At 41.0% G+C, this 25,183-nt stretch overlaps 4 protein-coding genes across 5 annotated transcripts in view; 2 read left to right on the top strand and 2 right to left on the bottom strand.

Moving 5' to 3' along the window:
• snx19b (sorting nexin 19b) overlaps positions 1 to 4,680 on the bottom strand; it is a 37,750-nt gene extending 33,070 nt beyond the window's left edge. For both annotated transcript variants that reach the window (XR_008827330.1, XM_056374363.1), the window contains exons 1-4: positions 4,581 to 4,680; positions 3,295 to 3,577; positions 2,441 to 2,635; positions 794 to 2,014 (exon numbers count right to left, since the gene is read on the bottom strand). Coding sequence is in view for 1 of the 2 variants with exons in the window: in XM_056374363.1 (XP_056230338.1) it covers positions 794 to 2,014; positions 2,441 to 2,635; positions 3,295 to 3,498 (1,620 nt within the window). In the remaining variant the exon portion in view is untranslated. The remainder of the gene's footprint in view (positions 1 to 793; positions 2,015 to 2,440; positions 2,636 to 3,294; positions 3,578 to 4,580) is intronic.
• Positions 4,681 to 7,103: 2,423 nt separating this feature from the next.
• il4i1 (interleukin 4 induced 1) lies at positions 7,104 to 13,069 on the top strand. Its single transcript, XM_056375174.1, has 7 exons — positions 7,104 to 7,204; positions 7,848 to 8,062; positions 8,343 to 8,455; positions 9,514 to 9,715; positions 9,818 to 9,886; positions 9,990 to 10,126; positions 11,306 to 13,069. The coding sequence occupies exons 1-7, from the start codon at positions 7,186 to 7,188 to the stop codon at positions 12,069 to 12,071; spliced, it is 1,521 nt and encodes a 506-aa protein (XP_056231149.1). The 5' UTR covers positions 7,104 to 7,185; the 3' UTR covers positions 12,072 to 13,069.
• A 154-nt stretch (positions 13,070 to 13,223) lies between these two features.
• timm8b (translocase of inner mitochondrial membrane 8 homolog B (yeast)) lies at positions 13,224 to 14,659 on the bottom strand. The gene is made up of 2 exons (XM_056375175.1): positions 14,428 to 14,659; positions 13,224 to 13,644 (listed from the first exon to the last, which is right to left on the bottom strand). Exons 1-2 carry the CDS (start codon positions 14,527 to 14,529, stop codon positions 13,477 to 13,479), a joined length of 270 nt encoding a protein of 89 aa, XP_056231150.1. The 5' UTR covers positions 14,530 to 14,659; the 3' UTR covers positions 13,224 to 13,476.
• Positions 14,660 to 16,498: 1,839 nt separating this feature from the next.
• sdhdb (succinate dehydrogenase complex, subunit D, integral membrane protein b) lies at positions 16,499 to 24,813 on the top strand. The gene is made up of 4 exons (XM_056374259.1): positions 16,499 to 16,625; positions 17,849 to 17,959; positions 20,817 to 20,967; positions 23,383 to 24,813. Exons 1-4 carry the CDS (start codon positions 16,577 to 16,579, stop codon positions 23,546 to 23,548), a joined length of 477 nt encoding a protein of 158 aa, XP_056230234.1. The 5' UTR covers positions 16,499 to 16,576; the 3' UTR covers positions 23,549 to 24,813.
• Positions 24,814 to 25,183: the final 370 nt, after the last annotated feature.

The raw sequence follows: 25,183 nt of genomic DNA, 5'->3' as shown, positions 1-25,183 counted from the left end.
TGAGTTTGTAAAATGTCTGACGCTGATTTGTGTATTTAAGTTACGTCCAGTTAATATACAGTACACTTGTTCAATACATTTAAGTTTTACTCTTTTCATGTCAAACAACGACGGTTTTATTCTCAAAACATCGACAATAATGATTAAAAATGATTAAACAGTTTTGTGTTTTGTCAAAATTACAAATAAATTCTGATATGAATAATTTTTTCCTACTTAATTTCTAATTAATGTTATGATTACATAATAAAAGGTTTTATATCAAAGCTCAAAATCAAAAATTTGAAAATGAAAATTAATTTGATTTAGCAATTTTCTGTTTCTTTGAGCTGAATTTTAGTGACTGCAGTAAAGTTTGATCTAAAAACACAAAGGTTAAAGATCAACAGTGAACACAAACTTCTTAGTCTTAGTCATTCATTTTTATTCAATCTAGAAAGTAATCTATTATAACCGTAGCTAGGTTATTCAGCGTTTTACTCCTATAGAGGCGCAGAGCTTCCTCTCTTCTGATTGGCTCACCGACCTGTTGTTACTACAGCTCCAGAGAGAAGCCAGGAGATGGAGATTGAGATGGTTTTTGGTTCTTTAAAACCAAAAATATATCTTCTTATGGATCAACACTTCAAATAAAACACAGAAAAAATATGGACATTTAACAATTCTTCATTCTTCATCTTTAATCCCTACATCGGTCTCTAGTGCAACTACAACGAACCGTGGAACAACCGGACTGCACAGATAATAACGCTGAAGTCCGGGATCACACACGAACATGATGTCATTTCCTTACTTTGATGGTGTACAGGGTGTAGGGGTGCGAGCCGGTGCCTCTGTGTTCCTTTGCTGTGATGGTGCCGGTGATGCGGAGGTTCTGGATGATGACTGGTCCGTCGGGGCTGCTGAGGGGCTCAAAACTGAATGAGGGCATGGGGGACGAGCCCTGCAGTGGACTGACTACAGTCGACTCGTTGGTGTTCCCCAACCCAGTCTGATCTACACCCAGAAGGAGCTCTCTGGCCGGGTTTACAGAAGGGGAAGTGCCCTCCCTCTCCAGGTCCTGCAGGTTGCCGATACTGGGAGTCCCCTCTGCCGTCCTGACTGATGAGGGGCCGTAGCCGTTAGGATGGTCAGAATTCCCCCGGACATCCACTGGACAGGGACAAACATCCTCCAAGTCCACGCCGTTGCTGTTTTCCACAGACGTGGCACATTCTTTCCGTCTGTCGTACAGACCGTCCTCTTGGCCGATCATGACCAGGGAGTCAGTGGAGCTCTGTTTATAGTCAGCCAGAGGAGAATCCAGGTCAGAGTCGTTTTCCTGGTAAAAAGGGTTTGACTTGCCTCCTCTCATGTAATGCTCTAGAAAGGGTCGAGTAGTTTCTTCTTCTTCCGGGTTGTTCTGCGGACAGTCCACCTCCTCAGAGTCAAACACGTCATAGGCAGCCGGCTCAGCCGTCTCTGTCTCGTGGACACTTTCGGTCTCTGGTCCCGCTGGAGGAGCTTCAGTGCACCTTTGAGGAACCAGCGCCGTCTCTTGAAGTGGAGCGAGCTCTGAATCAGCAGCAGGTGGTGGTGGTAGTGGTGGTGGGGATGAAGCCAGTGGCTCTGTTGTGATTGGTTCCTGGGGTTTGCTGGACCTGCCGAATATTTCAATCATAAGGATGTTTAACCAGTCGGGGTCGGACAGTTTTGCGATGAGAGGGAGGATGACGTTGCAGGTGATGAGCTCTCCGACAACGAACCGTCCCGTGCGGGTCTCCAAGTGCGGCGATGGCACCAAAACATGCAGCAACAAATCCACAACAGCTCTGGTGTAGTTGAGCTCCATTGAGTCGCTGGTCACGGCAAGGTGAGGTGTGGTGACACTGGAATACGCCTCCCACAAGCGCCGCTCGCTCTCACCGCCCCACCTTGTCCTCACGGGCGCCTGCTGCTCGGTGACCAGCTCCTTGGCTCTGATGTAGTCCTGCAGGTGGCAGCCAAACAGATCCAGGATCCTCTGCGTCAGCTCCTGCAAGAGATCAGAAAAGTTACACACGTCCCATTTTTAAAATTTAAATGTGAATTTAAACCTCATGAGTAAATCTGGCAACAGTTTCCTTCAACACTGTTTGTGCCAATAAGGATGCAAATTTTTTAATGTGTATGTATAAACTATGAAGAATCAAAACTACCCCTGCTCCTTGCACTTAGACTAACAACAGTAAGTAACATACAGACTATTGAAATACCAGGATTCTCCAAACAGTCTAGTTGCGTTGGCGGGGTTTCTCTTAGACGCTCACCCAAATCAAGAGACCTGTTTTTCTTGTTTACTTGAATTTTAAGAGTTCAGGTCACAGAAGAACGCTCGCCATAACCTGGTTTCACTAAGGTCACACAAACACACTGCAGCGCTGCAACAGCTCCCCACGCTGAGGTCTTTAAATCACAGTACCTTCCTGTCAACGTGTCTCGCACGCAGCTTCAGCTCCATGGCCATAGAGATCATGGCCTCTTGAACCTCGGTTTCAAAACCACTCTCAGAGGACACTGTGGAGTACCAGGAGGTGACAAAGTCCCTGATGATTTTCCGCACTGTGTTGCGGATCTCCTGGTCCAAGTGATGCTCATCCTCCACAGAGGGTGGAACCTGAAATTCAGCAATGGCAAAATGAGGGTGAATGAAGTGATACTGGTACTAGGTAAGATTATCTTAGTCCAGTGAACCTGTCGGAAAAATCCCTATTTTCTTATTCATTCTTATTTCTTACTTATTTTATTCTTCCCTTCTTCACCTACCTCACTTCCTTTCCTTTCCTAATCACTGATTGGCTCTTGTTTTCACAATTACCACACCTCATCTACCTGATTAAGTTCACCTTGGCACTACAAGGTTATTTAAGGATTTCACTTTTTCACCTCTTACTTTTTAGTTCTTATATTTGTCCATGTTAGTCTCTGAAAACTTTTCTTTAAGGAGGTATATTTGAGATTTATTTATTTATTATTTATTTATATATTTTGTCTTAGTTTAATCTTGAATCTTTAATTGTTTCATTTCAGAAGCAGCAGCCCATGCGTGTTTTCCACATCATGTTTAAAATACAATTATTCGAGAATAAATCTTTTATCATAGGATTGATGTTTCATGGCCTTTTCCTCTCCATGCATCCTGAACCAAGGCCCATGATGATGGTTCACTTTTTCTGAACCTCCTCACAAAACCTAATGAAACCTTTATGATTATATCAACAAATGTAAAGTGAAACTAACACCGTAACTGTACACCAGGGTGAACCCTACATTTACCTGCTCCAGTGTGATAAACCTCTCCAGGTGAACCACATTGTTGGACTCCAGGACGGCCTGCGAGCCGAGCCAGCCGCCCAGCACCACCAGCAGGCTGGTGAACACGCACAGCAGCCAGATGTTGACCAGCAGGTGGAACAGCACCAGCCATGCTAACACCACACCAAAGCCCAACAAGCTCCTCTGTCCCAGCACCTCAGTCATGGCACTGTAGGGGTTAACGTCTGGACTGACACCCTCAGGAACAGATGTGGAGATCACATGTGCCAGAGCAACATCACAACTTGAAAAACAAAACAAATGGAGAATTCAGTAATAGAGTAAGGTCCTGACCTTACCCTGGAAAGTGCCTGAGATAATGTAAATTATGATTTGAACAAATGATTTGAATAGCCACAAAAAACCAACCATTACTCATGCATTATATGTGCCTGTATAGTTTAACCTTTTTTATTATTATTTATTCGGGAATATGAGACAGAAATACAACAGTCACTAAATATAAAATATATTAAAATCAGATTTGTATACACAACTGGCGTTATGGTGTTATTACTGTTTAATTTGACCAAACAACAAACCAACAGATGTTAATCCTGTAAACAGCTGTATGATCATCATTAACCAGGGGGCTGAAATGGAGCAGGAAGATTACAGAAGGATTCAAGGGATGTGCAGATCATTTTCATTGATTAACAGTCGTGCATGATCAAATCTGCAAACATATTCATGCTAGCCGCTAACGTTGCGTGACATGTTACGCCCGACAAACATGTTTTTTTTATTTATAGCTTACTGATTCCGTTACATGCAACATGTGAGCCAGTGGCATACAGGTTATTCAACGTGGAGCAACATAACATCTACGTGACGATTATGTTGACGATATAAGACTCCCTCCGTCTCCATCCTTCACGGTTTATTAGCAGTGGGAGAGAGACTAGATATAAAGAGCAAAAAGGGGGATACAAGCCGAGATATTAGAGACAAATGTGTTTCTTAGTGTATTAAATATATTCCGAAATGAAGATAATATTGTGTTTATTTGTCCGAGCTCTGCGATAGTGTCCTTCGTGTTGCAATCATTTGCCAAAACTCAAACCAACCTTAAATTGCAAATTTTTTTTTGGCTAAAGGTTCGTAGCATTAAGCTAGCACCCAAAGCTTTCCGTAGCACTAGCTAGCTTTAACTTTACTCTAAACGCTGTGCAGTCTAGCATATACAGTGCTGTCCTGAGTAGATAAATGCCTCCAAACTATTTAAATAAAAGAAAAAAATAATTAACCTGTACGAGCTGTCATGGCACGCAATGGGAGGTCTCGTGAGCGTCTTGATGACCGCTTTCGCCTAGTTTGTTTACTTCCTGTATCGTGACGTAGGCTCAAAAGAGAGAACCCCCTCCTCGTGGCTCCAACGCGCCGCGAACGAGGTTGTCAGGAATTAAGAATGCAAAATGAAAACTGAAGATTCCTATTATATGTGGAACTGTAATATTGAATTGTTCAATAAAGTTTGAAAAAAAAAAAAAAAAAACGAGGTTGTCAGGAAAAGTAAAAAGTAGTACCTGAAATCATCACCTCGCATCACTTTGAATATATGAAGTTAAAACACGGATTGTTTTGTTGGCATTCAACGACTACAGCTCCCATGAGGCTTCGGCAGCAGCTAAGATTCATGGGATATGTATGTTTCAGAGCGTAATGCTCATGGTCACCTGATTTGTTTCTCCAGAAATGTAATTTACCAGTTATACAAAAACACTACGCAATTTGATTCTTTGCTAAGGAGGAGTTAGCGAATACAATGTTTTACACCCCCCCCATGAAATATGGTTAACTGGTGATTTAAAAAAAAATTGTATTAGAAGTTAGTGACACAGTAAGAAAAGTTTAATTTAGCATTAGCACTGTATATACACAAAGACGTGAAGTGTTGGGGGGGGGGGGGGGGGGTTGCTCTGCACGTATGCAAATGTAATAGATTTACATTGAATTTCCATATATGAAATACATATGAAGTAAAAACATATACATGTATATATGTTAAAAAATATATAAAACCAATTATAAGTTGGAACAATTTCATATATTGTCATGTAATATTTTAGTTTTTTCTTGCTAATACATTTGCAAACAAATTTTCTCTATATAGATAGATAGATAGATAGATAGATAGATAGATAGATCGATACTTTATTTATCCCCAGGGTAAATTAATGTATATATGTATATGCATATACATCCATCCATCCATTTTCTACCGCTTATCCTCTAGTAGGGTTGCGGGGGGCTGGAGCCTAACAGATGTGAAAAAATTGAGGGGGTCTAAATGTCCTGTATACGCTCACTTTACAGATTGTTGGGCAACTTGTCGACAATGCCAAAGCTTTCTGCACTTTTTTTGTCTCCTTTTTTTTCACTCTCTCCTTTCCCAGCTCACCCCCCCTAAACTTTGTTCCACGCCTACGTTCAGGAGACCCGTTGGACTGACTGCAGCTAAAACCCCTGTCTGACTTCCCAGCTGTAGCTTACACATTATACATTTAACATGGCTGATTTAACTCAGCTCATTAGTTCAGTGACCCCAGTGTTTTCTCATACACTGACAAAAACCTTAAATAAAACCTGCACCTTGACCTCCAACAACGCCGTGTTAAGCCATATACCATCTCTATATTACTGTATATGTAACCTGTCATGCAGAATCTCACCTGAGCTACATAAGGCATGTCAGGTAAATGTGTTTGCTGAATCAACAACCAGACAGTTCCAGACAGGAGAGCAGTGGGGACACAGGCACTTGATGCCCCTTCAGGTTTTTTGACAGGTATGTCTTTATTTCATCTTTTTCTTTTCCTGTTTGTTTTTATCAGTTTATTTTTCCTTCTATCGTCGTCATCACTTCCAGTTTCCAAAGAAGTAATTTCCCAGCATTTAGCTTTGGTTAAGATCAACCACAGCTGCTAATGTTGTAGGGAAAATGAAACTTGGGTGTTTTTGTTTTTTTTGTCCTCCTACTTTTGGTTTCAATTACTTCCTATAAAATCTGTCTCTGTGCTATTATCTGTTGGACACAGAAGGAAATGGGTGAGTAGGACTGTTATGTATTTTAGCAATACAGATACTATAAAAATGTAAAAACTAAAAGATATTTGGAATGTACTGTGTTTTTGTGAAGTATCTAATGCAGCTTTAGGTCTGAATTAGTCTCTTTTTTTTTTTTGATACCACTGAATGAGCACTTTCAGGTCAGATATTGAAATGAATGAAGATGGAGGAAATGAGGTATGCAGATGACTAGTATAACCTCACTAATCTGATTTGTTCAGTGTGGTTGACTCTCGAGCCGGTGTGGGAAAATATTTCCAGCAGACGTGTGGAGCCACACAGTCCCTCATTAAAATTACGTTGTGTGCAATTTCACACATACCACGCTTCCAGGTTTTCCAGGTTGCTTTCGTAGTGGGGGAGAGAGACACGGCGTTAAAAGTTTAGCTTTATCAAGGAACTTGGTCATTTCTCCTCAGTCATGCATAGGCTTATGATGACTTATGAGACATTACCTCTGTTAAAGGTGAGTGGAATGCAGCCTGAGAGATATTCATTTGGATATTTCATTTCTCATCTTATGCATGTGCATTGATTCACTGCTTGTTTTTACCAAACTTAATGTATTTATTCTGTTTGTTTGTTTTTTAGTCAAAGACGACTTATTTAGTCCAGTGGAGTATTAAACTCGTATTTGTTCATGATAACACCATCCTGAGCCTCTCTTACTAAACTCATATCAAACTTGTTTGGTAGGTTTCCTTTTCCTCCCATAGTGTCAGTTTCAGCAGCAGAAGGAAGAAGTCCAGACCCTGGAGTTTCATCCTCAAGACGATCCCTCACATGGCGCTCTGTAAATTCTGTGAGTGTTAAATTGCTCAGACATATTATTTTCATTTAATAGTAAAAAAGACTGATGCAGCTGTTGTGATTGTATTATGAAATTTATCTTTCAAGTGCAAGTGAATAACATCTGCTTTGTGTCAGGGGGAACTAATTGTGCAATATAGGTGAATTATAGTAAAAATACACTAAGTGTTTATGTTATTGGCAGAGGTGGACAAAGGTACCAGAGTGCTTGCTTTAAAAGAAAAAATTCAGTATTCAAAAGTTCATTTCTTAATGTCAACCCATTGTTGTATTGTTCCACATTTACAGAACCTAATGACTCTGAAACAGCCCACATCATCTTATCTGACTTTAACATTGTTAGGACACTGACAGGTTCAAACTCAGACTCTCAAACAAGCAGAAACAACAACATCTTTCCCCAGTGATGAACTCATCGTCTGGGGTTTCACAATTTCAAAATGATATAAAAAGAATTCCTCTGACTAAAAGCTTAGAATGTGATGTCCTTTGTTTAAAGCAGCAAAGAAAGGAAACCAGAAGTTGGTGGTTGTTTAACGATCACTTAGGGAGTTTTAGCTGTTAAGATTAGAAAATATCTGACTCATGACACTGAGACTTCATCCCATTCAACTGAGATGTTCTGCCTCTGTCAGTTCCTCTGGTTCTGGTGGGGGTTGTGGTGTTTGCTGTGAGTGGGATCATTGGAGACCCTCTGTACGAATGCCTCCAAGACACAGACTACGGCGAGCTTCTCAACATTGTGGATAAAGGCCTTCCTACCGCCAAGACACCTCGTCACGTGGCGATCATCGGTGGGGGCATCGCCGGACTGACCGCCGCAAAGTTTTTGGAAGATGCTGGCCATAAGGTAAATGAATTTACAGCCAGGAGATAATGAGCTGTTCTGTGAGTCGGCCTCGGGTCGATCAGACGACAGGGGGACAGGTGACGTCTCTGACACTGCAGGTGGTGTGTGTAAAGTTTTTAAATCTGACAAGGCAAAGTTTTGAAATGTTGTTGCGCTCAACTATCTGCTGTGTATGATGATATTGATTATCAGAACTTGTACTACAGGACAGCTGCTCTGATGTCAGTGAGCAGAGTGTATCTAACATGATGATTATGTTTGTGTCTCCGTGGACAACAAGGTGACCATAATAGAGGCGAGCAACCGTATTGGAGGACGTGTGGAGACGTTCAGGAACAGAAGAGAGGGCTGGTACGCAGAAGTCGGCGCCATGAGGATCCCCAGCTTTCATAAGTGAGTCTTTAGGCTGGGCCATAATGTGACAGTAACTGGTTCTTTGTTTCATCAGTGTTTGGAGACGTAAAGCTGATGCCACTGAGTTTGAATTCAGTTTAATGAAGTACCACATTTAAAGGTCCCATACAGTGTAAAGGTCTCTGTCCATGTGTAGTGTGATTATAGATCAGCTCTAGCTTCTATATTAATACTGTGAAAGTATCAAAGCCTCAGTCCACAGAGAAATGCACACAGCCTGTATTCAGAAACTGAGCCTTAAAACCAGCCGTCAGGACTTCTGGAACTTTGTGATGTCATAACAAAGGAGTCACCACTTTCAGTCACGTTACTTCCAGTTATCATAATCAATGTTTTTTTTTTTACCAGTAATAGATAGATGTCTAAGATAAAGTCACAAACCCACAGCCACTGAGAATTTTAGCACCTTATTGTTTTCATTTATGGCCACCACCTGCTGTTTTTGTTTCAGTCTATTATCAGCTTTGTTTTCAGCCAGGTAAAACCCCTCTGCACTTCTTTCCCAGCACCAGACAGCAGACAGAAAAAGTTAGCATATTGTAGCATGTTGGGGATAAGTGGGTGGGATTTCCCAGCATGCTCTGAGTTGATGTGTGTATATGGACATAAAATTAGTAGATCGTTTTATGATTTTTATAAGCTAATAAATACGACCCCCAGTGGTTGTACACTGGAAGTAACACAGGGATCTGTAAGTCAGTAACCATCTCTCATCTTTGACTTATTCCAAAATGAATCTTATACTTGCTGTAAAGTAGAACTCCTCCTATCCAGCTGCTAAACAGCCAGATATTTCCCTCAGGAATTGGTAGAGACCTAAAACAGAGCTAAAAGGGGGGAATATTGGATTTACATTTGTGAAGTGGCCAGAAACAGGACACATGAGCCATATCAACCTTTATAAGATCATAATATGTCAATGTTATGTTTACAGCTTGTTCTACTGCCCCAAAGTAAAAGTCAACTCCTGCAGCGTAAACTAAAGGAGAGTGTCACATATTTCTATAAGATATTAATATGCAGAATATATTCCACAGGATTCTGCTTTCCTTTGCCTCTAAATTAAAAATTTCCCTAAACCACTTCATCCAAGACGACATCAACACCTTCTATTTGGTAAACGGAGTGCTACAGAAAACCTATGCTGTTGAAAACAACCCCGATGTGCTCAACTACACCGTGACTGACAGAGAGAGGGGGATGTCAGCGGCTCAGCTCTTCAGTCAGGCGCTGTGGAAGGTTTGTATTCATTACACACATTATTATTTTCCTACACATTCGTATTGTTTTATTGCACAAGGATAGAGACATGGTCTTGTAAGTACAGCAATCTGTGCGCAGGTGAGGGATGACCTCAAGATCATCGGCTGCAGTGCCATGCTGGATAAATACGACTCCTACACGGTGAAGGTAGCGATTCACTTATTAACTGATGTCACACAGGCCGTAGTTTGAATTTGATTGAAAAGTTTTCGCTATATGAATGTAACATCTTGCATTTGGTCGCTGACAGGAATATCTGGTGAAGGAGGGCAACCTGAGTCGTGGCGCCTTGAGGATGATCGGGGACCTCCTGAATGAAAACAGCCTCTTCTACACGTCACTGATAGAGATGCTGTACATACAGTCAGACATCAACGACAACACTGAGTAAGAAATGTTCAGTTTTATTATCTAAGAGTCTGAGTTTGGCTTAGCAGTGGTTGTCAGAGATAGAGCGTCTCTGGAGGTAGAAATAATTCAAATTCAATTTTTTGTTTTGTTTTGTTGCTTAAAACCCTTCTCAACAATATCAACATACATATCACGCATTGATTTTATATATATAAGATGAAGTGCTTCTGTTTATAGCCTGTTTATTTAAGTTTTTGAGGTACTTCACTTGAGTATTTCAACCTTATACTTCACTACAGTGCATTGTATATTTACTCCACTACTTTGGTTTGACAGCTGCAGTTCCTAGTTACTTTAACTTCCATAAAAATCATGTGATTTAACTTAACAAATTATGTTGCAATATTACTAATTAAATTAGCCAACGATATGAGCAACTACAACATTGAAATGTTGCTTTAAAGGAGCTCTTTGTAAGTTTTGTTATTGCTACATAGCTAACGTTAGCATCAACAGCTGTTTTCTTGTTTTTGCTTCTATTTCTGTCACTTCTTTTCTTGTACTGAAGTTAGCGTGCTAACTAGCTACCCCCGTCCGACTGTCTCGTCACTTTCTGATATTGTGTCACTGTAGCGTTGAAATCAAGGGTGCAGTATAACCTCTTGTCTTGTAAACACAACAATGACTGAAGCTCTTGCCAAGACTAGTAAGTAAACAGCTGTCAATGCTAACGTTGGCTATGTAGCAACAGCAAAACTTAGCTCCTTTAAACATGCATTCCCTTTTCATACTTAAACCTGCTATAATAGAGGTTAATATATCAAATTACCATGTGAAAACAATATGACAATGAGGGGTCGCGCATAGTGAAGAGTCAGGTGATGATTCTCTGTGGGTTCATCATTATGAGCGACACCTTTATCTGTCAAGTGATCCATTGTTAACATAAAAATGAATGATGCTCTGTGATTAAGAGGTTTTTATTAGCTGACTGACTGACTAACTGACTGGAGTTTCCCCCATTGGGGAGTTTCCCTATTGGGGGAAACTCAGCCGTTTACAGCCTGCGGTATTGCTAATATAGCACATTTGAAGCAAACCAAACTGAGGCCACCTGTCAAGGAGGTCTCAGATTGGTTCGCTAAGACCACCACTCAATGTGTGCTTCAAGCCCACGTAGGAACTTACCTTTTGAACTAGTCTTGTTTTTTCCAGGTACTTTGAAGTGACAGACGGCTTTGACCACCTCCCCAGGGCTTTCTACCAGGTGCTAAACGCCACCATCCTTCTCAACTCCAAGGTGAAGCTGATCAACCAAACAGGCAGCGACAACGTAACTGTAACATACCAGGACTGGCGCAATTCAGGCGCCCTGACCAACCTAACGGTGGACTACGCACTGGTTACAGCCACGGCCAAAGCCACCCTCTTCATCAACTTCCAGCCCCCTCTCTCCGGGAACAAGATGGAGGCGCTGCGCTCGGTTCATTACGCCAGCTCCACCAAGGTGGTGCTCAGCTTCAAGGAGCGCTTCTGGGAGAAAGAGGGCATCAGAGGAGGGAAGAGCATCACTGACCGCCCATCTCGCTTCATCTACTACCCCAGCCACAGCTTCCCTGGTACGGCCGCAGGGGCCCTCCTGGCGTCTTACACCTGCTCTGACGACTCCACCCTCTTCCAAGGGATGAGCGAGGAGGAGCTGATGGCTGTGGTCCTGGAGGACTTGATCCAGATCCACGGAGAGGAGATAAGGGATCTGTGTACAGGGGGGATGGTGAAGAAGTGGGGTTTGGATCCCTACAGTCTGGGAGCCTTCGCCTTGTTCACGCCATACCAGGGACACTACGCCCAAGAGCTGTTCCAGAGGGAGGGGCTGGTCTACTTTGCAGGGGAACACACAGCCACGCCTCATGGGTGGATTGAAACTGCCATGAAGTCTGCACTGAGGGCAGCTAAAAATATTAACAGCCTGACACTGTAGTCCTGTAAAACATTATCATTTTTAAATATGTTCCAACATGTTCAGTCTTATAGGATTTGTCTGACACATTGTTTAGCTGTATATCTGGTGTCCAGTCTGTCAGTGTCAACCCACTTACGTCATATTTATTGATCCAGGTATTTAGGTATGTCTATTGGCAGCTCCCAACTGACATTTTGATCAGATAAGCATTAATGCAAATGTAATTATTAGCCCCATGCAGGGTTTTACTTTGATATTTTAGAGGATATTCATTGATTTTCTGCCAGAATAAAACAACAATTAGAGCTGTGAGTAACAAACACTAATTTCAGATCATTCTCAGTGAAACAATCTTCTCTGTTTTTGGTTTGTAATAGTGACAAAAGAATAACATAATTTTCCAGAACCTAAGGTGATGTATAAAAATTTCTGTTCACAACCTCAAAATATTCAGTTTACTATCATTTAAAACAAAGAAAGGTAGTAAATCTTTGCATTTGAGAAGCTGGAACCAGCAAATGTTTGTTCATTTTTTACTGCAAAGTGACTCATAAGTTATCAAAATAGTTGCTGATTAATTTTATGTTAATCAACCAATCGATTAATTGTCTCATCAGTTCAGATCTACACCAAATACATCAGCAGCATCACAAAATACTGGCTTTTGTTTTGATTGACCAAGATGAAATGAGTTACATCGAGGTTTATTCTGTCTGTTCCAACATTTCATGTCTTTCATTTTTGTCTGTTTTTATTTAGTGTCAGCTGCTTTATATTTCACTCACTTAAAATTTACTTTACGATTCAACAAGAAAATAAAATGTTTGAATAAAAAACTTTCTTTAAAATGTGAGCTGTTTGGGAGTAAAACGTCTTCCATTACAAAAGAAAAACAATGGAAATAGCCACTTAAAAAAACAAATATATTTTCAAGTGATGGAACCTGAATCTGTCAGACACACATCAGGCAAATGGGTGTCCAGATAAGTGTGTCCGAGCCAGGCTCATCACTTTGTGGTGTCGCCTGGAAACACTTCCGTTGTGTTATCAAATTGATGAATACGTTTTCTGAATTTGTTAGTAATTTGTCTATTTGCATGTGTTTTGTGAAGGTGCAGTGTGTTGAGCTCTCAGGGCCACCGTAGATTAGTACATGAAGGATCACAGATATGATGGCGAACACCAATGTACTGTGTCAGTTTACTAAATGTCATATTACATGATTTCTCACAAATAGGTACCTGCAACGACAAAGATATAGTTTCCCATTTTCAAGTCATTTTGAACCCCCTATGCACCAGTCCACAGCATAAACAGTAAGTTAAAAAAACAAAAAACATCCTCTTCACATCATCTTCCATCCATAATTCTAAACACTTTATTTATGTCATAAATCAGTCCTGTCGGCATCTGTAGTCCATTATTAATGACCGCCCTTCTGCACCATCTGTGTGAAGCGGTTGGTGATGGTCAGCGTGGTGTCGATGAATCGCTCCACACAGCTCACCAGACACGTCTCAGTCCTGTAGTCCAGCTTCGAGCCCGGACTGTCCACACACTTGTCCCAGCAGATGTCAGTGAAATTGTGCACCTGGAAATCAACACAGAAGATGATTAATTAATTAATTAAGATGATTTATACAATTCTGGGATGAATCAATCATGATACAGTTTGCAGAAAGAGTATGGTCGTGTTCATTAGCGTTTTTGGGCCAACAGTGATCCCTGACTGGACCTAAAGCCCGATTCTACCTGTTGTTATTTTGACATTTGAGGTTGAGTTGCAGTTTCAACTAGTCATTTTCATAATCAATTATTTCTTCATGAGCTTTTTGAAACACTGAAGAAGATAAATTATCATATAAGCTTCAGTAAAGTGCAACAAAGAACTGGATTTCCCTGTATGGATCCATATGCCAGATTGAGTATCACCACATCTGTCCAATCAGTGAGTTACTGTTTACATCTCTTGGTTTGTTATAATCAATGTGAAAATGAACCAGAAACACAACTAAAAAAAGGCAACAATGCATATTTCCAACACAATAATGTGTACAGATAATAAGTGGACAATTTGATGTGACCTTAGCATATTATCAAGCTACATATGACAATATCAACAGAGCTTAGTGTTGGTGTAGTGTAATAGTGTAGTCAATTAATTCAGCTCAGTTATAATAAAAAAAAATACAGTGAAGATGTTGTATTTTAGCCAAGAGGCAAATAAACCCTAAACCTGTCAAATCTTCAGGGGAGTTTGGTTGAATTCTCCCCCCAGGAGAGCGGCTCCTCACGGGTCTGACATAGCACCGGGTTGTGGCCTCGCTGGATGCTCCAGGACCGGACACACGTTAGTTAACGGTTAGTTACAAACCTGGGCCTGGAACTGCGCTTTCTGCTGCTCCACGGCGATCATCCGCTGCAGCTCGGTCGCTTCCGCCTTTTCCGACGCGCTGAAATTATCAAAACTGTCCATCGGGTCGAGAAGTCGTTACAGGAAAAGGTCTGTATCCCTGACGGCGACGTGGTGAGGTGAGGTGACCTTCGTTTCCACCGCGACTGAGCGCTGTAATACCGCTGATATACAAATTATAAACACTTCCGGTCTTCTTCTTCTTCGTCTTCTACTTCTTCTTCTTCTTCTTCTACGTCATCATTGGCGGATTGCAAACCAGCTTAAAAAGTGCTTACCGCCACCCAGTGTGTCGGAGTGTGCACTGACATGAAGTCACACAGTTAGTTAGTTAGTTATTTAGTTAGTTAGTTAGTTAGTTAGTTAGTTAGTTAGTTAGTTAGTTCGTTAAATTTCGTGAAATAAAGTCATCATTTTATGAAAATAAAGTCGTCATTTTGAGAATAAAATCAAAATATTTCAAGAAAAAAAAAGTCATTATAATAATAAAATCAAAATTCTATGTTTTATGTTTTTGTGTGTGTGGGAAAACTGCCAAAGCTTAACCTTCAACAGCCCTTTGACGTTGCCTGGACCAGCCACTATGACTCACAATAATAAAACCACACATAATAGTTGTCCAACCGAAATTGTCCTCAAGATCATAGAAAGACATGAACAAAGTGTACATCATATATCCACTAAGAAAGCTCCAGAGTTTCTGTATTACCACTTTAAAATGTGACATTACTTGCAATTCAATTTGTTTTTCTACAAAACGGGTCGGGAGATCCGACATTAAACTCAACAAACATGTGTCGCAATGTCCCGCCCACAGCAGCGTCTGATTGGTTATACATCAGGACTAATAGACTATGAGCTGAAGGCTGCTGTGCACACAGACAGGGAGAGACTAGAGCAGCTCCAGTTAGCAAGTGAAGCTGTGCCTTAAGTTAGACAGCAGACATTACTGAAGATGTAATAAACATCACAATCCTCTTTACTCAAGTCCCAACAACACCACACCGAGCAAGCAAGAGAGAGGGAGAGAGAGAGAGAGGCTAGTGCTTACTGCTAAGCTAAAGTAACTAGCAGATCTGAACAGCATGTAAACAACTGCTGAGTTAGTGAAGGTCGCAGAAAGGTAGCAGGGAGTGTTGAGTGTTGGAGCAGAACAAGTGTAAGTTTAAATGTCAATGCTATTGCATTGCAGGCACATAATTAATGGTCAGATATTTAGCCTGTGGGAGTTTCATATCTGCACAAGTGTTATGTTAAGTGTTTGTCACGCTTACTTCAAGAATCAAACAAGTAATGTTTATATTGTAGACTAGAGCTATCATAGATTTGTCTGTAGTCTATGAGGAACTGTCTTTTATATGGCATGACCTTATTCAACCTTTCTGACTGATAAGACACAACCAGCATGCATTGTGTTGGTTCACCTCAACTCAAAGGAGTCATGTCATTTGTAAATCGGTGCGTTTAATGTGACGCAAAACGTGACGTAAACAAAGATATTCCACAACTCAAAAGAATAAAGAGAGTTGACTCAAAAGATTTAAAAACATTACATTACTCTCATAAATTATCCTGCTTGTCTAACATAATAGTAATAATGATATTATTATCTTGTCCCCCCTGGTTTGTTTATACACAGAAATAAATGCTTGCTTACTTGGGGCACACTTGTTATATCTGATTCATTAAAATTCATTGAAAAAAACAAAAAAAAAAGACACTTTGAAGTTTAGTTTATATCAATGATGAAGAATATTTTTTGATTTTAGATACTAATAAATTGATGCTCAATGATAAACAAAAAATATGGCTAAAAAACAAATATGACAAAATTCTAACACAACTCATAATTAAAACCTACCTCCAAAATTGCACACAAACTGTAGAAATATATTATGTATATATTTATACACATATATATATATATTTATATATTATATGTAAAATCTGTGACAAACTTTTTATCCCAGCTTTTTACTTCACCATTTGTTTCAACAGGCCGTTAACACTGTGAGTTGCTCTTCTTGCCGAACATCCAACATCTTTGTGCCGCTGACGACATCAACAACTACATCCGGGTAACTGTGGTGACCTTGGTTGGACGATCATCATGGCGGCTATCGTCAGGTTGAGTTCTGTGTGCCGCAGAGGAGTTAAACGTAAGTACTCCCGCCTGTTCTCAGTGTTTTACTGTTTTTGAATATATCTACTTGTTTTAAAGTAGCAGGCTGATAGCGGCACATTTTGACAGAAGGGACGTCGAATATTAGATGTGTACGAACAAGTCACGTCCGGCAGAGGCTAATTTCAAGTTCACGACTCAAGTTAAGCACAACTATACTTTCATTATTACAGCACTACCAGCATTACACTGGTTAACGTTAGTTAGTGGCTAGTAAACTACGTTTCTCAGACGTTTGAATAGTGATGCGCATTGATACTTGCTGTCGTCATGACATCGGACAGCCCGACTGTGACGCTATAGCACGTATGCAAAATGCGGAAGTTTGAAGTTACATACATACAAATACATTGAGAAATATGTGTTTGACTGTGGAAATCAACTGATTCTATCTATGTGGAAACCAGTTCGTTTATCCACCCTGGCTTTCTTTTTTTCTTTTTTCTTTTTGGGGGCTGTTGTTTGTTTGATTTTACAATAAAAAGTTGCAGCATTTTAATGTCCAGCTATACATTTAAAAAAAATGTTTTAGTATTTTGCAGTATAGTCAGAATGCTAACTTACAAATGAAGAATAACACAGCACATCATACATAACAACAGTAGCCACAGTCACAGATAAATTAAGTGCAAGGTAGTGTATCTCTATTAAGAACAAAATTATATATACATATTACAGTACCTTTTGTGAGAAAAAAGGGAAATGAAATACACAGTATGGTGCTTTACATTGAAACTATACATTTTTTTAAAAGGTGAAAAACAGTTTGCAGTTCAGCTTAAATGAAATTATCAGATATTAACCGTTTACCCTATTTTTAAAGCCGCATTTGCACCCAAAATAAAAAGTAATAGTTTTAATCCTGTGGGACCTAAATCCTATTTGATGTTGCTACTATAGACAATAGTAGACACATAGAAATAAATTGTGGAGGAAAAACTAACTGTGTATGTCATGTTGATAGATAATGTCAGGCATAGCATGAAGAAGGATATGTTGCAATGTAAATGTTTGACTTCTGTGTTGTGTTGAGACATATTAAAATGACATCCTTACGACATTATATGTATCTATAGTAATACATTGGAAGATAGTCTTATGGTTTCATGTGTGAGCTACAGCTAATTCTGGGTAAACTGTGGTTGAAGTTCATAATTTGTCCCCGTTTGGAAATGTCTCCTTTTGTCTTTTTCTCTTCAGCTCTGTGGTACCAAAGCACTTTGTTGTCCAGACCGCTGGTTGTACCTCACAAAAACCAGGAGCAGCCCTACCTGCTGACAGCAAGGATTCATGCATCACAGGCTCTGTACGGTCAGTGTTGACAAGGGGAAGTAGAAGGTAGAACATACAGTACACACTGGGAGTAACAACAGAGAACAACAGGACAGCCTCATAATTAATGCTGCAATAATCAGTCGACTGACAGAAAATCCATCTGGAACTATTTGTCTTTGAGGGTTGGACTGTTGGTCAAACGAAGACATTAACGACCGCACCTTTGGCTCTAGGAAACTGTGATTGGCTGTTTCACTGCTTCGTTTTCTTTGGAATGACAATTAATTGACTGATCCTGAAAAGAGTCGGCAGATACAGATAAATCACAATGAATAAAATCAGTTGCAGTCCTACCTACACTTTACTACTACATATATGTCAGTACAGCATGTTGTGAATGAGACATCATTAAACCAAATAATCAGTTAGTGTAATCAGTGATGGCAATTTGTTGAAATGATCAAAGTCCATCAGACTGCTCTGGTTTGAACAGCTAAGGCTGTCTGATGGAAACTTTTTAGTTTAGTTTTTTCCAGTGGGGTGCATCATGTGGTTTAGCTGCTTCTTGCAGAATGACGTGTGTGTAACCAGAGAACACAGTTTTTTCCGGTTCGACATTTGCAGATGGCTGACAGCCCCGGTGGTGGACCACTGGTGTTGTGTAGCCCAGATATAGCGCCCAAAATACCTAGGGCGGTGGCAGTATTTTGACACCAGCTTCATGTCAGGGTGAAGCCTAACGCTGGCAGGTTTCATTTACTGTTACCCACCCACCATTCAGGTTAGTGGGTCATTTACAGTGATGGAAGGGTGGAGGCTTTCTCTGGAAGGCCAGATGTGTGGACTGAGGTTAGCTTAAACTTGTTTACTGATTCTCAATAGAGAATAGAGATTTTTTAACTTTTTGTCTTAATTCACACACACAGTGACAGGGAAAAGTATGTGTTCCCTTTGGAATTAAAATGATTTTCTGTATTAACTACATCATAACTACAGACAAACACAAAGTTCTTAAGCTCATAAGACACAAACAACTATAATTTTTTGTGTCTTTATCGAACACAACCACGAAACATTCACAGTGCTGTTGGGAAAAAGTAAGTGAACCCTTGGATTTAATAACTGATTGAACCTCCTTTGGCAACAATAACCTGAAACCAGCTCTTTGAGTAGCTGCTGATCAGCTGATCAATGTTCAGGAGGCAGTCTGGACCAGTCTTCCTCATAGAGCTGCTTCAGCTCAGACAGATTCTCAGGATGTCTGTGTAGCATCTCTACTGGATTCAGGTCTGGGCTCTGACTCCAGAAGGTGGATTTTCTTCTCCTGAGCTTCAGCAGGTGGACAGACACCCTGACATCATCCTGGAGGAGACCTTGATAAGCAAAGCCCCAGATCATGACGCTCCCTCCACCCTGCTTCACCTCTGGGCTGATGTTTTCATGTTGGTCTACGGAGCCCTTTTTTACAACACACGTTAGAGCTGCATGTTCTTCCCAGACAATTCAACCTTCTTCAGTCCAGAAAACATGTTTCCAGTCGTGTCAAGCTTCTCTTTGACAGACCTCAGGTGCAGTGATGTTTTTATTTGGAGAGCAGCAGCTTCCTCCATCGTGTCTATTAATTTGCGAATGAACAGATGTTAACCAGCTCCAATGATTCCTTTAAGCCTTTAGCTGTTACTGTCACAGACTGTTTGTCTGACTGAGGACTGAGGAAGCTCTAAACTCCTGAGATGACTTTATTTATAATATATCTATAATTCTTGATTCTAAGTCTCCTGAGATCTTTCTTGTGAGGCCTGTTTCACATCAGCAGATTTCTCTTGTGAATAAGAAGAAACTCAAAATGTCTGAGTGTTTCTAATAAGTCAAAGTGTCTCTAACCCAAAACCTCCAATCTGATAACTGCTGACACCAGTTAGCTTCTTTTGTTCCAGCCTAAACTGTGAATGTTTGAATGATGTTTTCAATACGAACAAGAACAACACAATAACTTGTGTTATTAGTTAAAATAGATTTGTGTTTGTTCATAACTGTAAGTTAGACGAAGATCTGAACATATTTTATGACAAATTTACACCTCTTACCTCTCCTTGCCACTGTGATAAATTGTGTTTATACTGCATATGTGTCAGCAATACCACAATGCACTGTTGTTTGTCGGTCACATCTGTCAAGCTTAAGTTTAGATAGATATATATTTATACCTGCAGAATGATGTCACCACCAGAAGAAGATAAACTGTAATAAGGTCAAAGTACGAACTGTGAGTGATAATATATTGTAGAGATACGTTCATTTGCTTCCTTGTTGAACTTCAGGTGATACTCATGTGTCCGTCCATCAAATATGAGGCAACAGTGAACAACCTGGTCCAGCACATAAACTAAACACCACTGTGTTGTTTTGCTCCTGTGCTTTTGAATGACATAAACAAACAAGATGTAACATACTAGTAAGGTATTCAGAAGTTTTGGTGTGAAGCCACTTCAGGAAACCAACTAAAGGTTGATGAGAGGCTGAGGTCGGGCCTGGTTTGATTTGTCTGACACGCTACTGAAAAGATTTGCTGCCGGTCCAAAATATGAGAAAGAGACAAAAAACCTTACAGCGATGATAATTGATCACAAAACATATTAGTAAATGAGCTTCAGAGGTGCTGGCAGGTGGATTAAGTTACTTTTGAGAGCCAGAAAGACATAAAACCACTACAAACAACAGATGAGTCAATTTCCAGTTAAATGATGCAGCTGGTTGGGACCGTTATCTGTCCATAGTGAGCAGTAGTTTCACATTCTCTCTCCCAGGTAAAGGGAACCAGGCTCCAGTCACATTAAATATCCAGCTTGTGGTCAGGCCCTGCTGACAGTCTGCTGTGTCTCTTGCTCCACAGCGGGATCTGGCTCCAAAGCCGCCTCTCTGCACTGGACGGCCGAGCGAGTGCTGAGCATCCTGCTGCTGGCCATGGGACCCGTAGCCTACTTTCACCCCAGTCCTGTCATCGACTATTCCTTGGCTGCTGCCCTGACACTGCACGGCCACTGGTAAGACGAGCCGGCGCCAAACCTGAGCCGCGGCTTCTTTATTTCTGAAGACAATAGTTTTGGATATACACACATACGAAGCTCTCACATTCATGCATGCAATATTATTTTTATGACGTTAAACCATCTACATTCCCAGGTTTCAAATTACGTAGTTTCACTTCCTCTGGTTGGTTTGTGGTCAGGATAGTCGTTGTGAGAGTTACTGTTCTTGTGTGGAACTCTACATTCAGCCAGGGGCCAGCGTATTCTGAAAGTTATTAAATACATAAATCTGACCGTCTTGAAAGTTATAATGTTCAATTTTAGTTGAAACTGTTTTACAGAGGTGTTGGTTCAACTTCAGGGTCCTTCTGGGAGCTGAGAGTTGTTTCCAATTAGGACTGGGTTAAATAATCCGATATCGATTCATAAAACCCGAGATCAATCTTTTAACAGACGTCTTTTACACTCTCCTGTGGACGTGTGAAACTGTCTGAGGTCTTTTTAAGCGCTTGAAGATCTGAACATCACCAAAGTGGATGTCAGGCAAGAGAGCTGATAAAAACAAATGAAATGGTGAATGTTGTCATATTGACATTTAAGGTGTATTGATTGATTTCCAATCTTTTATCATGCAAAGATGCCGGTAGCCTCTGAGCTGCTCAGTGAATTAAAGGGTTAATTAGTAAAGGTGAAAAGACAGAAAACATCCTTTCATTCATCATTCACTCTTTTGACAAGTTCCTTTTTCTGTGATGCTTTTACACAGAAACATGACGGAGTCGGTCTGTTACACTTGTGCTGCTGGAAATAAAAGCTAGCTTAGCTACGTTTTCATAGCCTAGCCTGTTAGCTTAGCTTGAGCTCTGGCTGCCCCGCAGCTTCTGGATGTTTCCAGTGCGGCTTCATTTCCTCACGTCAGTAAATGAATCAGAGGCAAAACTCAGCTCTATTTCCAATATTATCTTGTGCAACATGCTTGTTTCATTTAGCGAAAAGAGAAATAATAGAAACACTAAATTCGACGGTACAACAAACTGGAATGATCAGTAAATGTGAGTGACACACAGACTTGACCTATCCTGGGAAAATGCAAACATGGAGGGAGGTAAATTCCTTCATCACATGAGGTCCTCAGGGACTTGTAGTCCAGTGCGAATTGCTTAATTTGACTTGACCTCACCTCTGTGGTCGTAACACCAACAGGTTGTGATTTAACAGGGTATGAATGAAAGTTCTTTGAACCTTCCACAAACGTATTTCCCAAACGTCTCTACCCAGCACAGAGATTTAGCTTGTTCACTGACCTTCACCAGACACGAGGCAAACTTTGTGCCACAGGTTTTTGGTGGTGGGAGGTTCGTGGGTGGGTGGGTGGGTGGGTGGGGGTTCAGCCATCTCACCATAGCTGTCAGCAGCTGTTAATTCAGCTTCGGCTCTGTTTGCAGACTTGAGAAGGCGGCTTCAGCTTAGCGTCACAGCGATGTGCTCCTCCATCAGTTAGAGCGCAGACTAAACGGCGTGGCAGGTGTGGGCCGCAGATCAGGCCAGTCGTGACTAATGATAAGTCTTCTTAAGCGACGTCTTTCGGGGCAGCTGGGTATCTCCGAGCCACGCCCTCTTTGACCACAACCCAGTCAGACGAACGCTGCAGTGTCATCTGGCGTCGTCAGCACCGCGGGTCCAAACATGAAAAGATTGGAAAGCTTCCTCTGCTCAGCCGGTCCGGGGGATAAGCAGAGTCTGTGGCTAATAGGATTTTATAATGCTGAGGAATGTTGGAACGGAAGAACAACCTGGTGAACATGGCTTCAATAAGACATGACAATGTTTGGAATTAGGTCGGAAGAGGAGAGTAACTCTTAGCAGGTTTAGCAGCAGGTGTTAAACAGGATCATGGGGGCAGTAGGTGGTTTGCAGTTGCAGGTGCAGACTCTACAGCTGCAGCTCTGTGGCCAATTAAAAGCTGAATTATACAGGTATGATTTCAGTCGTCGTTTAAAAAGGTTTCTAAAAGATACAGGGAGCCGATGTAGAGAGGCCAGTACAGGAGTAATCTGCTCCTTCCTCCTCGTTGTTGGTGACAGTCGAGCAGCAGATTCTGAATTAGCTGAAGTCTCCCAATCGAATTCAACTCCCACTCATGTGGGAGTTGAAACTTAAATCAGAGTTTTAAAATGTTCTTCCGATAAAGCTGGACTCGCCAAAGTAATCGCTGTGGTCTAGGTCATGCGGCTAAAAAGAGATGATGAAGCAAATCAGACGGAGAGGTTGTAAAGAAAACTGTCACCATTAACGTTCTGCACCTAATGTAGATTTGAGCTCTCAAGGATTTTTATTTTTCAGGTATTTAATGTCTGATAACTGCGCTTCAAGAATCAGTTTCTGTCTTTGCTCATCGTCTCTGTGTTTGCATGTGTTTTTGTGTGGTAGGGGTATCGGGCAGGTGTTAACAGACTACGTTCACGGCGACGCAAAGGTCAAGATGGCCAACGCCGGTCTCTTCCTCCTGTCCACCGTCACCTTCGCCGGCCTTTGCTACTTCAACTACAATGACGTCGGCATCTGCAAAGCCATCGCCCTGCTCTGGAGCAAATGAGTATGACTGTGGACTGGGGAAGCTTTGGGACGACCTGGACACTGGGACGGGATAAATCTGGTCCTGGCTGATTGTAAAAAATTCAAGGTGTTCTATGTATATTCTTATAAATATATCATGTTGACAATTTTGACAGTGATTCACATGTGTGTAATTGCAAATTTAATGTCTATCAGTTCAGGCTTGGTCTTTGTATTAAGTTCTTGCTCATGATGATTGGGGACCTGGCAACCATCGTCTTAAACTACATGTGGGAGATTAGCTTCTGTTTACGTTCAGTGTGGACTAAATTTAAGCTGCATTCCCCTGTGTACTTTGAAACTTAAGCAACAAGAGTTATTAAATATGTCACTACCAATTCTACAAATAACAGATATTCAGTATCCTGATTTGTAACTGTTAAATTTACCGGGGACATGCATGTTTTCAGCAAAATGGCTTCTGATTTTCTTTGAGGTCTTACAGGATAGTAAGGTTATTTTTTCATGTTCAGGTCCTGTTTGTGGCTGATTTCTTAAATGTATTTTGTTTCAATCACAATGTAAACATATACAGTACTACCTTTTTGCTCTTTAACCCATCAGGATTAACAGGGCAGCACTACATATATGAACAGTTCACACCCTCCACACTCACACCCCACCCACCCACCCCCACCCCCACCCTGTTCACAAAGGTCCGCCTCACGTGTCTTTTGTTGCTACGACCTCGTCACGACACTCGGCTCGAGTGTCCTCCTGCAAGTTGACATACAGGAGCAGATGCTTGTTTGAAACCTCACACCTCAGTCAGGTGTGCAGTGTTGTGGTTTGTGCAGAGAGGAGTCGGGCTGGGAGAAGAGCAGACTGAATTTATTTTTTTTTGTGCTCGTTTTAGCTCGTTTTTTTAATCCTGGATATCTGTTCTGCTGCTCTATTGACGGTTCATTGAAGGTAAGGGAGGCTAGATCTGAAGTGCATCATAAAGTCAAGCCATCCGGCGACACTCAGCCGACCTGTGCATCTCCAGCAGAGCGGCGTTCAAACGCTTGTCAGCTAACGTTGTATAAATCTACAGCAGGGTCTGAAATTAACAGCTGCACAATGCCGTCCTCTGCCAGGAAAACATCACTCAAGTCAGTGACAGTGATATGAAAGCCTCTGTAACACTGAGTTGTGTTGTACTTCTTGTATGAATTACAAACTCCTTCCACTGTGTAAGTTGGCAAACTTCAAATGAAAAACAATGACACATTCTGAAAATATTAAACGTACATTTTATTTTGACCGTTTGAAAAATCTTTGCCAGTTTTTCTTAAGTTTACAACGTAAAAAGTTCGGTGTGATAAGACTCACTAAGGCAGGCTAATAAAACCTTGATGTTTTCGTGTGAACATTTACTCAGAGCGTATAGTAACTGGTGGTTGTTGCATGCAGCCATCAGGTTACAGGTTTATCACTGTAATATCTGAGCTCTGGAGTCAGTCTGTTGTCGCAATGCTCACTCAGTAAAAGTTAATGAGAGCTTAACTTATGTTTGGTGTTGGTGTGTTTTCTTATTACATCAACTGTCAATTTGTAATATCTGTTCAATTAACATCATTGCAGATTATACACACAAAATAAGATGAGTCAAGAAAAGTGCAAGCAAACAAAG

The sequence above is a fragment of the Seriola aureovittata genome, chromosome 4 (genome assembly GCF_021018895.1).
Source record: "Seriola aureovittata isolate HTS-2021-v1 ecotype China chromosome 4, ASM2101889v1, whole genome shotgun sequence".
In the NCBI taxonomy this organism is placed as follows: Eukaryota; Metazoa; Chordata; class Actinopteri; order Carangiformes; family Carangidae; genus Seriola; species Seriola aureovittata.
Note: the sequence above shows the minus strand (reverse complement) of the source record. Positions and strands in the feature narration are given on the sequence as shown.

Coding starts and splice junctions, on each gene's coding strand:
- il4i1 (XM_056375174.1), top strand. Junction 8,063..8,342: donor TGGAAGATGCTGGCCATAAG/GTAAATGAATTT, acceptor GTGGACAACAAG/GTGACCATAATAGAGGCGAG. Junction 8,456..9,513: donor AGGATCCCCAGCTTTCATAA/GTGAGTCTTTAG, acceptor TATATTCCACAG/GATTCTGCTTTCCTTTGCCT.
- timm8b (XM_056375175.1), bottom strand. CDS start 14,529: ATGGACAGTTTTGATAATTTCAGCGCGTCGGAAAAGGCGGAAGCGACC. Junction 13,645..14,427: donor AAGCGCAGTTCCAGGCCCAG/GTTTGTAACTAA, acceptor GTTGATTTCCAG/GTGCACAATTTCACTGACAT.
- sdhdb (XM_056374259.1), top strand. CDS start 16,577: ATGGCGGCTATCGTCAGGTTGAGTTCTGTGTGCCGCAGAGGAGTTAAA. Junction 16,626..17,848: donor GTGCCGCAGAGGAGTTAAAC/GTAAGTACTCCC, acceptor TTTTCTCTTCAG/CTCTGTGGTACCAAAGCACT. Junction 17,960..20,816: donor TGCATCACAGGCTCTGTACG/GTCAGTGTTGAC, acceptor CTTGCTCCACAG/CGGGATCTGGCTCCAAAGCC.